The sequence below is a fragment of the Trachemys scripta genome, chromosome 2 (assembly GCF_013100865.1).
Source record: "Trachemys scripta elegans isolate TJP31775 chromosome 2, CAS_Tse_1.0, whole genome shotgun sequence".
Taxonomy (NCBI): domain Eukaryota; kingdom Metazoa; phylum Chordata; order Testudines; family Emydidae; genus Trachemys; species Trachemys scripta.
In genome coordinates, this window is record NC_048299.1 from 211,447,906 (window position 1) to 211,465,712 (window position 17,807).

Consider the following 17,807-nt stretch of genomic DNA (forward strand, 5'->3'; position numbering starts at 1 on the left):
TGCTGGAGGACTGAGGCGCACAAGTGTTATCAGACACCAGGAAGAAGGTCCTGTGGTGAGAATAAGGAAGATATTTGGAGGAGACCATGGGGAAGTAGCCCAGGGAGTTGTAGTTGTCATGCAGCTGTTACAGGAGGCACTATAGACAGCTGCAGTCCACAGGGCCCTGGGCTGGAACCCGGAGTAGAGGGCGGGCCCGGGTTCCCCCCAAACCTCCCAATTGACCTGGACTGTGGGCTCTTCCAGAGGCAAAGGTCTCTGGGCTGTTTCCCAACCCACATGGTGAATCTCTGAGGCAAGAAAATCCACCAATAAGCACAGGACCCACCAAGAGAGAGGAGGAACTTTGTCACAATGGATAATCAGCTGAACACCAGCTCCCAATGCAACACTGTAGCCAAAAGCCTAAAGCAATCCTTGCAGAATCACCAGAGAAACACAAAATGGACCTAGGATGAACTCTAATCTAAACAGCTACTTTAACAGTATAACCTCAATACTGCACTTCAATGTGAGCACATCTCTTGGTTTGAAACCCAAGACCTGGAGCAGAAGTGAGCTTGTACTATGTTACCAATTGAGTAATCCTGACACTGGTACAAGAAAATAGATGACAGTGCATAGCACAGGATAATCAGAATGTTTTAAGTTAATACTAACTCTATATTTGTGTACCATTTATTAAGAATTGGTTGGCACTGCCACTCACCTTACAACTTCCCTCTCTGATTTCATCGGCAGAGCTGACATCTCCACCAGCTTTGTAAGAACCTCAAAGAAGAGAGTCTCTACACTATAAGGGTCATGTATTATGCTCTCTTTGGGCCGAACTGAGGAGAAAATACAGAAGATCAGTTTAAAAGGCATTCCACAGACTATCTCCACCGTAAACATTTCACCCAAAGAGGTATATTAAAACAAAAATTAATATTCCCCGGAAGTTTAATGAACATAAACCAAAGAATGTTACACTGCCTGGGTGCCAATTGCCAAAGAAACTCACAAGATGCAAATTCTAGAAGTTTTCCTGAAAGGAAAAAGAAAAATTACTTTGGCAGTCTGGTTGAATTGCTGGCTTGGAAGTCTTAGACTTGTCTAATGAACTAAAAAACTGTATGTTTACAGTATTTAAGTTTTTCCTTCCAAGGTGTGAAGAAAGGGTCAGGTCCGGATGTGACATTGCACCCCATATTCTTCACGGTGATATTATGATATGATTATGACATAATTATGATGTATTTTATGCAAGGTAAGTCATGTGAGGTGTCATTGGAAAAGTTATAATGTGATGAATATGATTATCCTATTTGTATGCATGTATCATTTGTATATCTGAAGCTATGAATATTGACTATGTACCTGTATTTCAAATGTAGTTACAGAACTCCTCACTTAAAGTCATCCCAATTAACGTTGTTTCGTTGTTATGTTGCTGATCAATTAGGGAACATGCTCATTTAAAGTTGCGCAGTGCTCCCTTATAACGTTGTTTGGCAGCTGCCTGCTTTGTCCACTGCTTGCAGGAACAGCAGCCTGTTGCAGCTAGCTGGTGGGGGGGCTTGGAACCAGGGTAGACCAACAGCCCCCCATCAGCTCCCTGCTCCCCTAAGGTCCCTGAGCAGCAGCCGCCCAGCAGGCTACCAACTGCCGGCAGTTCAGCTATCCCTCCCCCCCCGCGATGTGCTGCTCAGCCTGCTCCTGCCCTCTGCCTTGGAGCTGCTCCTGCCCAGGAGCCTCCTGCTTGCTGTGCAGGGGAGGGGGAAAGAAGGAGGTTAATGTCAGGGTGTCCCCCTCCCCCCCTACTCCTGCCCCCCACTTATCCCTTCTCTATATAGAGCAGGGTGGGGACATGACAGAGCTCAGGGCAGAGAGAGTTTGCTGGTCGCAGCTGCTGTCTCAACTTCCTGATCTTTTTAAAGGCAATGTACTTAGAGTGGTGTCAGCGTACTTAGAGGCAATGCACATCTCTCTCTCTCTCTCACATACACACAGGGTGTGTGCCTCTATCTACCATGCTATCTCCCCTCCCTCCATTCCTGCTGCCTTGTAGAGTGTTAAGCTGCATTAATGTGTTAACCCCTGAGGGTTCAGCCGAATGCTAGTTCATCATTTAGCAGTAAGACGTTCCCTGGGAAATATCCCACCCTCTTCTACCCTCTGACTTCACCGTCTCAACCAGGCTTCACAATCATCATTGCTGTGTACAGTATTAAATTGTTTTTTTTTTAAACTTATACTGTGTGTGCCTATAATATAGTTTTTTGTTGGTGGGGAAAAAAAATTCCCTGGAACCTAACCCCCCATTTACATTAATTCTTATGGGGAAATTGGATTCGCTGAACATTGTTTCGCTTAAAGTCGCATTTTTCAGGAACATAACTACAACGTTAAGTGAGGAGTTACTGTACACCTGTAACCAGGGCCATCCCTGGGGGGGGGCCAGGAACAACCCCGTGCACCCATCTGGCCCAGGCCCCATCCCCATTCCACCTCTTCCCCTAAGCCCCCTTCCCGAGCGACGCCAGAAGCTGGTGGAGCGGGCCAGCGCTGGGCTCCCACTGCTGCTGGTGTCAGGCCCCCCACTAACTCCCCAGGACCCCACGTCCCAAAGCGCAGGTCCTGGGGCGGTTGCCCTGGTCCGTCCTATGGACAAGACAGCTCTACCTGTAACATTCACTAGACAAGATGCTTACAGTCTAGATAATGGGTGGGGAAGGGCCTAATCACGGCAATGGGCCATTAGGAAAAAACAAGAGGCCTTAGGAAAAGCGATCTCCCACCTGGAAAGCCTTCCTGAGAACGTTAGACAGCCTCCAAGTAATGGCTGCTATGATGCTACAAGGACATGATGATGAAAACATGATGCTGGACTCCATCTTGGGATGTCAGTATTTTTCCACAGACTGGTCTGGGAACCAAGCTTGGACACAAAGGGTTCCCGCCCTATGAAAAAGCTATATAAGGGAGGGAGTGACATCATCTGGTGTTCTTAGGTGGGGAGTGAAGAAGACTCCTGGAAACACCTGAGGAACAAAGACTGAACTGGGGGAAGTGCTGGACCTAGGCTAAAGGGATTTCTAGCCTGTGAATGAAACACCTCAGGTTTCCAAGCTGTAAAATAAGTGCAACTTGCCCCTTAAGAATCGGCAGCCTGCCTGTATCATCTTTTAGGGTGGAAAAACTGCTATTCATATCCAATTTATTTAGTATATTAAGCTTAGTTTGAGTTTTTTGTTTATTTGCTAGGTAAGCTGCTTTGATCTCTTTGCTATCACTTATAATCTATCTTTTGCAGTTAATAAACTTGTTTTTGCTTTATCTAAACCAGTGAGTTGGAGTGAAGTGTGTGGGAATCATAACTCAGGGGGCAAAGAGTGTTGCATATTCCTCTACATATTGAGGAAGGGAGTGAATTTGATGAGTTTATGCCATACAGTTCCCTGTGCAGCGCAAGATGGTAGAATTTTGGGTTTATGCTCTAGAGGGGGTGCACACCTGGGAAGCTGGGACTTGCCTTAACTGTAGCCTTCCTACGCGAGGGCTGGTCAGAGAGCCTGCATGTAACTGCAACTGGGTGTGTCCCCACCTGTATGTATGCTGGGGAAAGTGCAGCCTGGAGGGCTCTGGAACTTGTCACAGCAGTACAGTGTGAGGGGGAGCCCAGGCTGGTGGGTCGAAGGCTCAGTGGTACCCCAGTTCTAGGTGGCACCCCAGGGGGAACTCGTCACACCGGGCTCTAACCTTACAACAGGATAGTAGCCTCACTTCAGAGCACATTATCGGGGTTGAGAGAAGCCCATTTTTTGTTATGGAAAAGGTTGTTTACAATTCTAAATAATTATGTGCAGCATACGAGTATACACTTAAGTTCCGTTATAGTAATTTCTTTTTTTGCTGTTATTTCTTGAAGCCTGGTTCAATTTCCCTTTCTTATTTTTGTAAATTTGTATGTAGTCCTTTACTAGTATTAGACTCCGTAAATAAATATTGTATTTTAATCTGTTTTCTTCTGCCTTGTGAAGGCTTATTTTAAATATCAGTAAAGATACATACAGACAGGGAAAGAGTACCGCATGACTACCTTTGAAGCATGCTACTCAATATTCAAAGAGGGATCAAAGGAGAATACCATTCTTGGTTAAATTAAACACTTAAAAGACGGATTAATTTGGTGGCAGCAAAATCCTAGACAATATGAAAGGGGAAAGGAATGTATAAGTCTTTCCCCTTAACTAGTTATTTCCATTCTTTTAAGGTTTTGGGTGGATGAAGCATATCCTGCCATAATCTTAATGGACACTAAATGTAGTTTTCATTTGATAACCTCCTAGGTTTTTTATATAGTTTTAGTGTTCCTTAAAGCATAGCTTCCCCGTGTCAGGGAGAAGAGCTGTCCCTGCCTGGGAATCAGACAGAAACTACACTGGTGAAGCTGCTCCTAACTATGTTTCAGAGTAGCAGCCGTATTAGTCTGTATCCGCAAAAAGAACAGGAGTACTTGTGGCACCTTAGAGACTAACTTCTGAAGAGTGTTGGAGGCTGTGATATGCCTCAAAATCTTTGTCCAGGCTGCATTTTATCCTCGTTTAATAAGTTACGGAAAGTACACCAAGAGCAACTCTCCAAATTTTAGCAAGTGGTGACAAACTGTCATCTGGAGAGAACTTCCATGAAGTAGTCTGTATCACCACTCACTTCCCCAAACACTCAGTAGATTCTCGTGGACTTCTGGAAATTGGATATAGTCAAGAGCAACAGCAGCAGCAGGGTGTGTGCCTGCATCACATTAGCAGATCTGTGTGTCGTGCTCCCCCCTTCTCTCCCACCAGTATAAAGAATGCATCTCAACCTACAAATGTGTCAAATGTGGGACATCTACAAGTGCAATAGACACCATCTGGGTTAATACTGGGGGACCGAAACAATGGCCGCGGCAGCACTGTGAAGTGCGAGTGTAGTTGCACTGCCAGCGCTGTGAGCAAGCATGCAGCGCTGCAGGCTCTGATTACACTGGCACTTTACAGCACTGTACTCGGGGGAAGTGGGGGGGCGTTTTCATACCCCTGAGTGCAGCAAGTTGCAGCGCTGTACAGCGCCAGTGTAGCCAAGGCCTGAGTCTTTATAGCTTGTGTTAAAGAGTCAGGCTCTCAAGCTGAGAGCTGTCACACACTCACATCCTCTGCAGACTGGGCTCAAAAGGGGACACTTAACACACACTAACAGGTGAATTACACAAACAAGTGGGTGACAAATGACTGAAATGTGAAACTATTTTGGAAATTCACACCAGAATTTTCCAGATCATCAGTTTTTTAAGTACAAACCCTGTTCTAAAAAGAGGTCTTTTCACTGTGGGAATCACATGCAACTGTAACATCTCCCCAAACAGGTGAGTAACAGGGTATGAATCCCTTGACATCCTGACATTAGCTGTTCCTAAGTTTTCTCCTTGACATGCTAGTAGTCTCTCACTATTAGGGTGACTAGACAGACATGTCAAATGTGAAAAATCGGGGGAGGGGGTAATAGGAGCCTATATAAGAAAAAGACCCAAAAATCGGGACTGTCCCTATAAAATCAGGACATCTGGTCACCCTACTCACTATGTCTCATTCGGCCTTTCAGATTCTTGGGTTGGAGCTACTAGGAACCACCTGGTCTGGCTACCAAGAACTTGACACCAAGATGAGCCAGCAGAATAGTTCTTTATCTCTGTGCAAGGTCCTAGAACTCAACATTCTGTTAAACTTAACCTTACAACAATTAAAGTTTTCAAGCTATGTACTGTGTTCTCTGAATCCTAACCTATATCACTGGATTGTCAAGATGCCAGTTTCCTATTTGACTACTGACTAAACTTTTATGTTATCTTAAAGACATTTTTCCAAAGTTATTTTAGATGACTGACTTATTAGTGACAGGTTTCAGAGTAGCCGCCGTGTTACTCTGTATACGCAAAAAAACACAGGAGTACTTGTGGCACCTTAGAGACTAACAAATTTATTTGAGCACAAGCTTTCATTGGCTACAGCCCACTTCATCAGATGCATAGAATGGAACATATAGTAAGAAGATATATATATACACACATACATACAGAGAACGTGAAAAGGTGGAAGTAGCCATACCAACTCTAAGAGGCTAATTAATTAAGATGAGCTATTATCAGCAGGAGAAAAAAAAAACTTTTGTAGTGATAATCAAGATGGCCCATTCCAGACAGTTGACAAGAAGGTGTGAGGATACTTAACATGGGAAAATAGATTTAATTTGTGTAATGACCCAGCCACTCCCAGTCTCTATTCAAGCCCAAGTTGATGGTACATTAACTGCTACATGCCACAAGGAGCCACAACAGTAGTTCCCTTAACCCACCCAACAATATTGTTAATCTTTCCAGCTATACTCTTAGCCTGGCAGAAGAATCTGTCCTATCTCGGGGCCTCTCCTTTTGTCCCTCCAGGCCCACGAATGTGATACAGTTCTGCGGTGATCTAGAATCCTACTTTCGATGTCTCCGACTTAAAGAATATTTCCAACACACCTCTGAACAACATACTAACCCACAGAATCCTTCCTACCAGCACTAAAAAAAGAAGGATTCTGTGTGGAGTCCTCCTGAAGGTTGAAACAACAGACTGGACTTCTACATAGATTGCTTCCGTCGATGTGCACGGGTTGAAATTGTGGAAAAGCAGCATCGCTTGCCCCATAACCTCAGCCGTGCTGAACACAATGCCATCAACAGCCTCAGGAACAACTCTGACATCATAATCAAAAAGGCTGACAAAGGAGGTGCTGTCGTCATCATGAATAAGTTGGAATATGAACAAGAGGCTGCCAGGCAGCTCTCTAACTCCACATTCTACAGGCCATTATCCTCTGATCCCACTGAGGATTATCTAAAGAAACTACACCATCTGCTCAAGAAACTCCCTGAAAAGGCACAGGAACAGATCTGTACAGACACATGCCTAGAACCCCAACCAGGGGTATTCTATTTGCTACCCAAGATCCATAAACCTGGAAATCCTGGACGCCCCATCATCTCAGGCATTGGCACCCTAACAGCAGGATTGACTGACTATGTGGACTTTCTACCAGCACTCCCAGCTATCTTCGAGACGCCACTGACTTCCTGAGGAAACTACAATCCATCGGTGATCTTCCAGAAAACACCATCCTGGCCACTATGGATGTAGAAGCCCTTTACACCAACATTCCACACAAAGATGGACTACAAGCTATCAGGAACAGTATTCCCGATAATGTCACGGCAAACTTGATGGCTGAACTTTGTGACTTTGTCCTCACCCACAACTATTTCACATTTGGGGACAATATATACCTTCAAGTCAGCGACACTGCTATGGGTACCCATATGGCCCCACAGTATGCCGACATCTTTATGGCCGACTTAGGGGACGAGAGCTAAGGAAGCGTTGTGCTAACGCCCCTACTTTACTTGCACTACATTGATGACATCTTCATCATTTGGACCCATAGAAAAAAAGCCCTTGAGGAATTCCATCATCATTTCAACAATTTCCATCCCACCATGAACCTCAGCCTGGACCAATTAACATAGGTGGTCCATTTCCTGGACACTACTGTGCTAATAAGCCATGGTCACATAAACACCACCCTATACCAGAAACCTACTGACCGCTATACTTACCTCCATGCTTCCAGCTTCCATCCAGGACACACCACACGATCCATTGTCTACAGCCAAGCTCTAAGATACAACATTTGCTCCAATCCCTCAGATAGAGACAAACACCTACAAGATCTCTATCAAGCATTCTTAAAACTACAATACCCACCTGCTGAAATGAAAAAACAGATTGACAGAGCCAGAAGATTACCCAGAAGTCACCTACTACAGGACAGGCCCGACAAAGAAAATAACAGAACGCCACTAGCCGTCACCTTCAGCCCCCAACTAAAACCTCTCCAGCGCATCATCGAAGATCTACAACCTATCCTGAAAGACGATCCCTCACTCTCACAGATCTTGGGAGACAGACCAGTCCTCGCTTACAGACAGCCCCCCAACCTGAAGCAAATACTCACCAGCAACCACACACCACACAACAAAAACACTAACCCAGGAACCTATCCTTGCAACAAAGCCCGATGCCAACTCTGTCCACATATCTATTCAAGTGACACCATCATAGGACCTAATCACATCAGCCACGCCATCAGGGGCTCGTTCACCTGCACATCTACCAATGTGATATATGCCATCATGTGCCAGCAATGCCCCTCTGCCATGTACATTGCCAAACTGGACAGTCTCTACGCAAAAGAATAAATGGACACAAATCTGACATCAGGAATCATAATATTCAAAAATCAGCAGGAGAACACTTCAGCCTCTCTGGTCACTCAGTAACAGACTTAAAGGTTTCAGAGTAGCAGCCGTGTTAGTCTGTATCCGCAAAAAGAAGAACAGGAGTACTTGTGGCACCTTAGAGACTAACAAATTTATGCTCTAATAAATTTGTTAGTCTCTAAGGTGCCACAAGTACTCCTGTTCTTCTTTAGACTTAAAGGTGGCAATTTTGCAACAGAAAAGCTTCAAAAACAGACTCCAGTGAGAAACTGCTGAACTAGAATTAATTTGCAAACCATTAACTTGGGCTTGACTAGAGACTGGGAGTGGTTGGGTCAATACACAAATTGAATCTATTTCCCCATGTTAAGTATCCTCACACCTTCTTGTCAATTGTCTGGAATGGGCCATCTTGATTATCACTACAAAAGTATTTTTTTCTCCTGCTGATAATAGCTCATTCTAATTAATTAGCCTCTTAGAGTTGGTTTGGCAACTTCCACCTTTTCATGTTCTCTGTATGCATATATATCTTCTTACTATATGTTCCATTTTATGCATTTGATGAAGTGGGCTGTAGCCCATGAAAGCTTATGCTCAAATAAATTTGTTAGTCTCTAAGGTGCCACAAGTACTCCTGTTCTTTTTGACTTATTAGTATTTAGAATATTCTTTATGTTACTCTCAAGATTTCCTTTTATATCAATATCAGTTTCTCTAATCCACAATCTCAATTCTTCTACCATTATCAATGAGAGTTTTGCCAGTAGAAAAAAGGAAGAAGGATCAGATATTTTTCTTTCTTTCACTGTACAGTTCTTACCCATAGATTGAGCAAAGCGCTGGTCATCTGTCAGAACGGTTACAAAGTCTGTGAAATTCACCTGCCCATCACCTGCCAGATAAAGGAAAGGTCAGCCATGGAGAAAATAAAAGACACGATAGACTATATAAAGTAATAAAACTATCAATTAGAAAATATTATCATCTATATTAATATGGATTTATTTTAGTTTTCTTTCATGGTTACACTGGATTTTAGCATCTCTAATTTGAAAAAAAATCAAATTATTTAACCAGGTGCCTAGTTATAGAGACACAACCAATCTGATATTCCATAAAACAGAGAAAATAAAATCAGCAGACACTCCAGAAAAAATAGAAAGAGCATGGGGACAAGAAAAATGAAAGCCAAATAGATATAAAATGGGTTCAGTTTGGGATTCAGTTTTAGTATCTCATATGCAAACATGGGGCCTGATTCTCACAAGTGCTCAGCACCTCTCCAGACTAGGCCTATTATTATTATTAATTATTTGAATGACTGTAGTGCCTAGAAGTCCTAGTTATGGACCAGGACCCCATTGTGCCTTGTACAATCACAGAACAAAAAGACAGTCCCTGCCCCACAAGGGACCTACAATCTGTATTCTCACATGCACAAACCAATGCCATCCCCAAGTATCTCACACTGATGCATGCAAACATGTATGCACATGCATACATGCACATGCTCTGCCATATTGTCCACAATACTACCCAGGCACACAGATGCTCCACCAATAAATACGTATTGCTATTCTGAAAACATACCATCAATATCAGCTCGATTCAGTGCCTCACGGATTTCTTGATGCGTTACATTAATGCCCACACTGTGCAAAATCAGCTTGAGGCCACGCATCTTAATGTTACCCTCTGTGCTGTTGAAAACCTTGAAGACATCATTGAATGCTGCAAACATATGTAAAGCACTGCAAGTTAGTCAGATTTTTCATGTGTGTCTACTGAAATGAAATAACAAGTTTATGTACTGTACTTCCTGAAACAAATGGCTACTCTTAACATTGTCTCTATCTACTCTCTTCAGCCTGGCTAGCACCAGCCACCTTTTTGTCCCTTTCCAAAAATCTATTTAGGTTGCAAGGGCCTTCTTCCCTATAGTCTGTGTCATGTGGGCCTGCCCTCCTGCATCTATCTGCGTAATTGATTCTCCTTCTCACTTTAAACTAAAACTTCTTTCCTTTCTTGACTATATCTCAATTCCTTTCTTACTCTATTATTTTTTATTTTAAAAGCCTTTTATTTAAAAGCCTTTTATTTTGATTTGTAAAGCAATGTGTGGTACACTTGCTCATTTTCATTCCATTACTACTAGTAACACCCCCTTTAAAATCACCAATGCAAAACAATTTTTAAAACCACTAATTTACATGACTGAAGACTGAGTTGAGGAGGTTATACGTTACCTGCTATTTGCTTTTGAGTTAAGGGTTCCTCATGCTCTCCTGGAATATCCAGAAGACTGAAGAGACCAGACAGATTTCTGCTCCTGCTGCAAGGACACATATTTAACAACATGATTTCTCCTCATTGTCTTCCCGTTCATGGACAGTCTTAGCCCTACCCAACTTATTAGATCTAATAAGATCACAGTCCAAGGTGACAATATTAATTCAGTATGTTAATTAGAATATATCTAATTTGGTATCATTATTTTTAATTCTCTCTCTTTGGCACAGAGCTTTCAGGACTTCCATAGTGGCTCTACAGCCATGAAAGAGACATGGAGTTTTGATGGGGGACCCACATATCCTAGCATTAGTCACAATGTATTAGTGTGGCTGCCCACCTATATGTAAACAGAGTCTGAATGAGCTCTCCCCTGACATCTAGTGATGAGCTATGGAAAAAGATATCAGAAGCTGATCTCATTTGCATGGACACACTCACCCTGCCTAGGGTGGGATTGCTTGCCCAAATGATCACTTGTGGCTGGTGCTGGATCCCCAGTTTCCTTGTTATTGGGGCAGAAGTAATAAAGGGTTGTTATCCTGGTTGTGTGAACTGAGGACAGCAGAACTGTACCTGGCATACCCAATGGAGAGATTCACCCTCAACTGAACAGCACTCCCTAGGCAGGGGACATGGATTCCAAAGCCTAATAAGTTGAGAAAGAGTGGAGGCAAATACTTGTACTTGGTGGTATGGGCCCAGTTTAAGGGTCCTAGACACAATCTGACCTTTCCTCTCTCCATAGCATAATAAAAGAACTAATTTAGACTCAATGGAGAGTCTTGTTACATGCTGTAGAGCTTAAACTGCTGATACCTAGGTCTAAGTATTAGACCAGTGGTTCTCAAACTTTTGCACTGGTGACCTCTTTCATGTAGCAAGCCCCTGAGTATGACCCCCCCCCTTATAAATTAAAAATGCTTGAGGCTAAGTGGGGTTTGGGGTGGAGGCTGACAGCTCACAACCCCCCCTGTAATAACCTCACAACCTCCTGAGGGGTCCCAACCCCCAATTTGAGAACCCCTGCATTAAACCTACTTTGGGACAGAGTCTTTATTGCAAGAGACTGCCCAGTGTGCATCAGCAGTGAGGCTCCCCTACTAACTGCTGAAATCACTGACAGCTGTGTTAAGTGTGTGTGCAGGGCCCTGAAGACATCTTGGCAAGTGTCAGTCGTGTGGACGAGTGAGTGCCCGAGCAGTGCAGCATGTAAGGTGCCTCCTTACCTCCCGCCCCGGCCTTCAACACAGGGTGGGAGGTGAACTCTGCGGATGAACCTCTGAATTCTGGGGCTGCATTGGCCAGGGACAGCAACTGTGAGTGGGGTACAGAGCAGTGATGGGCACGTTAAAGGGACTTTTGGATTGTTAGACTTAAGACTCTGAGGGGAAAAGGACACTGCCCAACTTACTTGGAGGTGGGTCTTTTGTTCATGGTTTGTGTTTATGAACCCTAGTTGCGGTGTTTTCCCAAATTAATGCCGAGTTAATTCCCTCCTTTTATTAAAAGTTTTTGCTACATTCAGACTCTGTGCTTGCAAGAGGGGAAGTACTGCCTCTTAGAAGCGCTCAGGGAGTGGTGTGTAATTGTCCCAGGTCACTGGGTGGGGGCTCGAGCCGGTTTTGTGTTGTATTGTTGAAAAGGAACCCCTAGATATTGAACCCGACCCTTGGCTCCACCTGGCAGAAGGGATGGATACCAATATCTATATCTAGAGAGAGAATTGGTCCTAAATAATTTAAAACAGAACAAATATACGGCTAACAAATGTTTTTCTACATAGCTGGATAAATGGTAAAAGTATGTCACAACTATACTACAACCAGAAACATCAAAACTGGCCAAAGATATATTAAACTCTAAATATCTGATTAAAAAAATACAGACAAAGCTCATCTGCCAAAACAAGAAACCTATATAGCAGGTCAGGCTTTTTCTACTCACTTCTTTGTTGGTACATTCAACCCAGTATCTGTTGAGAGTGAAGTTTTCTCTGCATCTCTTATGTCCAGATCTGAGATGAGAACCTCAGTTTCAGTATCCAATAGGGATGGAAGCTTCTGTTTCTCTAGTATTTCAAGATTTGAGGATTGCACTAGTGCCTCAGTTTTTAAGAATGTCAGAGGCTCTTCCACTGATGTTTCAAGATGTGAAGATTGCTCTTGAACCTCAAAATGTAATAGAGACAAAAATTCTAGTTCCCCTCCTTCCACCAGCTCGCTCTTCTCTTCTTCCTCCTCCTCCTCCCCCGACAGTATGTCAGGATTTGAGCTTTGTACATAGGCTTCGGTTTTTAATGAGGACAGAGGATCCTCCTCCACTGCTAGTATTTCAAGATTTGGGGTTTGCACGTGGTCCTTAGTATGTACTGGAAATTTAGGATCCTCCTCCTCCTGAAGAGACAGCAGAGCAACAGACACTTGAATCTCCACTTCCTCCTTGACCTGTTTGTCTGCTTTTTCATAGTGCTGTAATAAAGAACAAAAACTCACCATAATTATGGCCATCTAGTGTCCAAAATTAAAAGTATACTCCTCAGCCAAGAAAACTGCTGTCTGAACACAGCACCCAGTATATATCTTCATCATGAACCAAGTAACATTCTCCTTAGGCAGACTGTTCACTCAGCTGCTGTTACTTTATGTGGGCAACACGAGAGTGGGGCCATTTGCCCACCCCCGCATTAGGGTGTGCCTGGGCACACCCCGTGCGCAGGCCTTTGCTTCTGTCCCCTGCCCCCGCTGGGGGGAGCGGAGGGCGGAGAAGAGCAGGCCAGGCTGGGAAGAATTTTTAACTGGCAGGCAGCAGCGTGCCATCTTTGGCACGCGTGCCATAGGTTGCCGACCCCTCTTTTACACCAACCAAGATAGGGTCCCTGCCCTGAGAACAGCCATCACAAATACATCATCAGTATCTCTACGATAAATTAAGTACCTTAATTCAACTAAAGAGACAGTCACCTAAAAAAAAAAAATCATATTTGTCTGAATTGTTTTTCAAGTTAACACCAAAGATGAATATACCTAAAAAAGGTTAGAAAAAAAAATATTTTCCTTATTTTTCAGTCTGTTCACTTTGTGAACTTGACAGCTGTGTGTGAGGCCAGCAGGTTTCCCTTGTTTGTTCCCTTTCAGAGGGGAAAGAGGCATTTCTAAGAATAGGAATGTGTGACTAAAATCATAGGAAGATTCACTGGCAGGTGTAATATAGGAAACAAGTTTTAACTCATTTTTCTGTATTGACTTGATTTCTGTTAATAATTAAATATTATAGCTAATAATAATAATCATCTAATGTAACACAGCAGTGTCTTCCAGTTTTAACAAACAATACCGAACCATAAAAAGCTTTGATAATACAGACCGGCTCATTCCAATTAGTAAACTGTTTCTCCTTCAAGGCATTTCACAACTCTGCCCCTTATCATTGACCCACACCCTTTTATTCTGCTAGAGAAGCCTATCTCACTGCTCCCTTAGTATATTTCCCACACCATCATCATGTTGTACTCTCCCTCCTCTCAATTCCTTCCTCCAGACATCTTACTTCTCCTCATAGCTCTTAACTGATTACTGATGTCAACAATATTGTCACCAACCCATTCCCTATTTTTGTTTTAAAAAGATCCTTTAAGAAAAAACTTTTGCCTGGGTTGACCCAGTGTACTTTGTAATATCAGTCTATTATTCTATAAGCTGCGTCACAGGGTAAGCTTAGCGTTTAAGAGTGTTAAGGAACACCCTAACCTGTGCCAGGTTTAGCCCATCCTCCCACTGAGAAGGAAATTACATCAGGGTGCATGAGACAGGAGGTGTGACTAGAAACCAGGCCTGTTGGGAAATATAAGGGCTGCCTAAGTTCAGTCCAACCATAGGCACTCACGGAGAAAAGATGGTGAGTGCTCAGCACCCACCAGCAGCCCCCCTATCAGCACCTCCTTCTCCCCACAGTGCCTCCTATCCACCTGCAGGTCCCGCTAATCAGCACTGCCCCCTCCCTCCCCGGCCTCCTGCCCGCCACAGTCAGCTGTTTCACGGCGTGCAGGAGGCTCTGGGCGGGAGGAGGGAGGAGCAAGGATGCGGCGCACTTGAGGGAGGGGTGGAACGGGGTGGGAAGAGGCGGAGCGGGGGTGGTTGGAGGCAGGTGGGGGTGAGGCTTCGGGGGAGGGGTGGAGTGGGGGCAGCGCTTGGGACAGATTCGGGGGTCAAGTACCCCCTGGCAAATTGTAAAGACAGTGCCTGTGAATCCAACAGCTGTTTGGGAAGAGGGCAGGTGACAACTCTCCAGAGCTCCTATGCAGAAGGCTTGTGCCCGAGACTTCAGGAAGTATTAGCCTGCTGAATGAAAATTCACAACTTGGAGGATTGCAAAGAAGAGGAACCCCTGATAAAGGACTGGGAAGACGTTTGAGCCAAGAGAGAAGACTACATGGTTGCTGAAACACATATGAACTAAAAGGACTGACTTAGCCAAGAAAAAAGGGCTGGAAGGTTTTGTGATCATTTTATAGTATTAAATCACATCAAGAAGGGGAGCCATATTATGAAAACACCAATTGTGTTATCCTTGTATACAAATTTTAAGGAGTTCTTTAAAATGTCCCTTCACATTTCAAAAGCATCTGTTTTTCGTAGCATACTATATACATTTAAAACAAAAAAGAACAAATCAAGAGATCCGAATTAACACATGCTCAGCTGTCTCCATTGCATAATTTCCCCTTCTCAGCTCCTTAGAGAGGACCAGTATTGGGTTTACAATGGCGACGGGCCCACACTGGGAAGGGGCCCATTATGGACCCGTCTCGCCCACCCATATGACCGGGTCTGGCCCCTCACGCAGGGCAGTCCAGCGCCCAGGCCTTGCTCTGTGAGTGGCTCCTAGCCAGCAGGTCCTGCTTCACCTGTAGGAGGCTTGCCACCCAGCAGCCAAGCTCTGCTATGAAGGCTGTCGGTGCAGGGCTGGTGGGCATTTGCGCCCTGGGTGGGCTCTCGGAGGTCATGTCCCACGGGTCTGCCCTGCTCCCCAGTGCAGCTCCTAGCAGTCTCTACTTTCTGCCACCTATGGGGCCCTGCCCACTTCCCCAGGGCCGAGCTGCCTGGGCCCAGTGCAGAGGCTGGTCTGGTCTGGTCTCAGCCGTTGGGGAGAGGGATGCAGCGCAGGGGGCTCAGTCAGCCCCACCAGGCAATCAGGTTCTGAAGGAGCCTCGCCCAGACAGGCCCCGCTCCCACTCTGGCCTGGCTGATCACACTGCTCTGGAGGGTCCAGAGTGAGCCCTGCCCCAGGACTGGCCCCACTGCTGGCTCAGCCCAATGGATACAGTCACCTCCTGGCTCCTGGGGGGCAAGGCACAGGGGAGTGGTTCTCTGGGGGGCATGTGGGTGGGTGCTGAGCAGTGAGGGAGATTTGTGTGTTTTGGGGCGCTGTGTGTTTGGGGTATCTGGGGTTCTGTGCGGGGGGTGCTGGGCAGTGGGACGTCTGTGGGGGTAGTTGTGGTGGTGGGGCTGTTGGAGGGGGGTGCTGGGAGGGACAAGATGCCACTGCAGAGCTGTGTGGACCAATGTTCGTCTGGCGGCTGCTGGGTTGTAAACAATGCCCTCGTGCTGGGCTGGGCAGAGCAGGGCCGCCCCCGACGCACCATGCTCCATTGACCATGTCTGGCCCCTCACCCTGGGGACCAACCTCCAACCAACCTCTCTCCACCGTTCCCCCGTGCCATGCCCATAGCCCGCATGGGGCCCACAAATATGTTTGCATCGGGCCCACAAAAGGTTAATCCGGCCTTGCAGAGGACTAGTGGGCCACATGAGTGTGCACTTTGTCCTCACCCCTGTAACCAGCAGAGTTTACCTTGAGAAGGTAATACAAACTGGGGCTCTATTACCTTCCCTGGAAATTCCACTCGATATCAGGAATCCCTTCCAGGGAAATCCCTGGGACTGCTGTGGCCAAGGAGTCTTTGGAAATGCAGCTCCAGTGCGGTTCTGCATGTTTCTGGATGGGCCCTGTGGCCAAGTCTGCTGCATCAGGGTGGGGGAGAAACCCAACAGAAAGATTAAGGAGCAATTATGAACTATCATAGAGATTTTCTCCCCATGAGCTCCCTCCTGCACTTTTTACCACAGGAAAGAATGATCCAGTCCTCAGTCTATGGGAATTTTTCCTGAGTAAGGAACTAGTAAAACCTCAGGATCTGGCTCTGTGAAGTGATCTGAAAAGCATCTTTGGCTGAATTTTTTTCAAAGGCATTTAAGGAACTGGGCACCCAAATCCCACTGAAATTCAATGGAAGTTTGGCACTTAACTCCCTTAGACTTCTTTGAAAATCCCAGTCTTTTTCTACACTGGCTATCTACACAAGCACAGGACAGGACATAAAGTCCAAAAACGGCACTTCAGACTTTTTATGTTGTTACCATAGTCACATTCACTGGGTAGGTTAAAGGCACAAGGCTACTTACTCACAGTGCACTCAACCCGTGACTATGGCACATTAATACACACTATGGCATAGCTTAATTTAGATAGATTCATAGATTCTAGGAGTGGAAGGGACCTCGAGAGGTCATCGAGTCCAGTCCCCTGCCCGCATGGCAGGACCAAATACTGTCTAGATCATCCCTGATAGACATTTATCTAACCTACTCTTAAATATCTCCAGAGATGGAGATTCCACAACCTCCCTAGGCAATTTATTCCAGTGTTTAACCACCCTGACAGTTAGGAACTTTTTCCTAATGTCCAACCTAGACCTCCCTTGCTGCAGTTTAAACCCATTGTTTCTGGTTCTATCCTTAGAGGCTAAGGTGAACAAGTTCTCTCCCTCCTCCTTATGACACCCTTTTAGATACCTGAAAACTGCTATCATGTCCCCTCTCAGTCTTCTCTTTTCCAAACTAAACAAACCCAATTCTTTCAGCCTTCCTTCATAGGTCATGTTCTCAAGACCTTTAATCATTCTTGTTGCTCTTCTTTGGACCCTTTCCAATTTCTCCACATCTTTTTTAAAATGCGGCGCCCAGAACTGGACACAATACTCCAGCTGAGGCCTAACCAGAGCAGAGTAGAGCGGAAGAATGACTTCTCGTGTCTTGCTCACAACACACCTGTTAATGCATCCCAGAATCATGTTTGCTTTTTTTGCAACAGCATCACACTGTTGACTCATATT

General features: G+C 45.0%; 1 protein-coding gene across 1 annotated transcript; it reads right to left on the reverse strand.

Annotated features, from left to right (window-relative positions):
* Positions 1-705: 705 nt before the first annotated feature.
* Positions 706-13,143, reverse strand: LOC117871815 (spermatogenesis-associated protein 21-like). Its single transcript, XM_034759572.1, has 5 exons — positions 12,581-13,143; positions 10,591-10,676; positions 9,935-10,075; positions 9,165-9,236; positions 706-830 (listed from the first exon to the last, which is right to left on the reverse strand). The coding sequence occupies exons 1-5, from the start codon at positions 13,141-13,143 to the stop codon at positions 706-708; spliced, it is 987 nt and encodes a 328-aa protein (XP_034615463.1).
* Between the last annotated feature and the right edge of the window lie 4,664 nt (positions 13,144-17,807).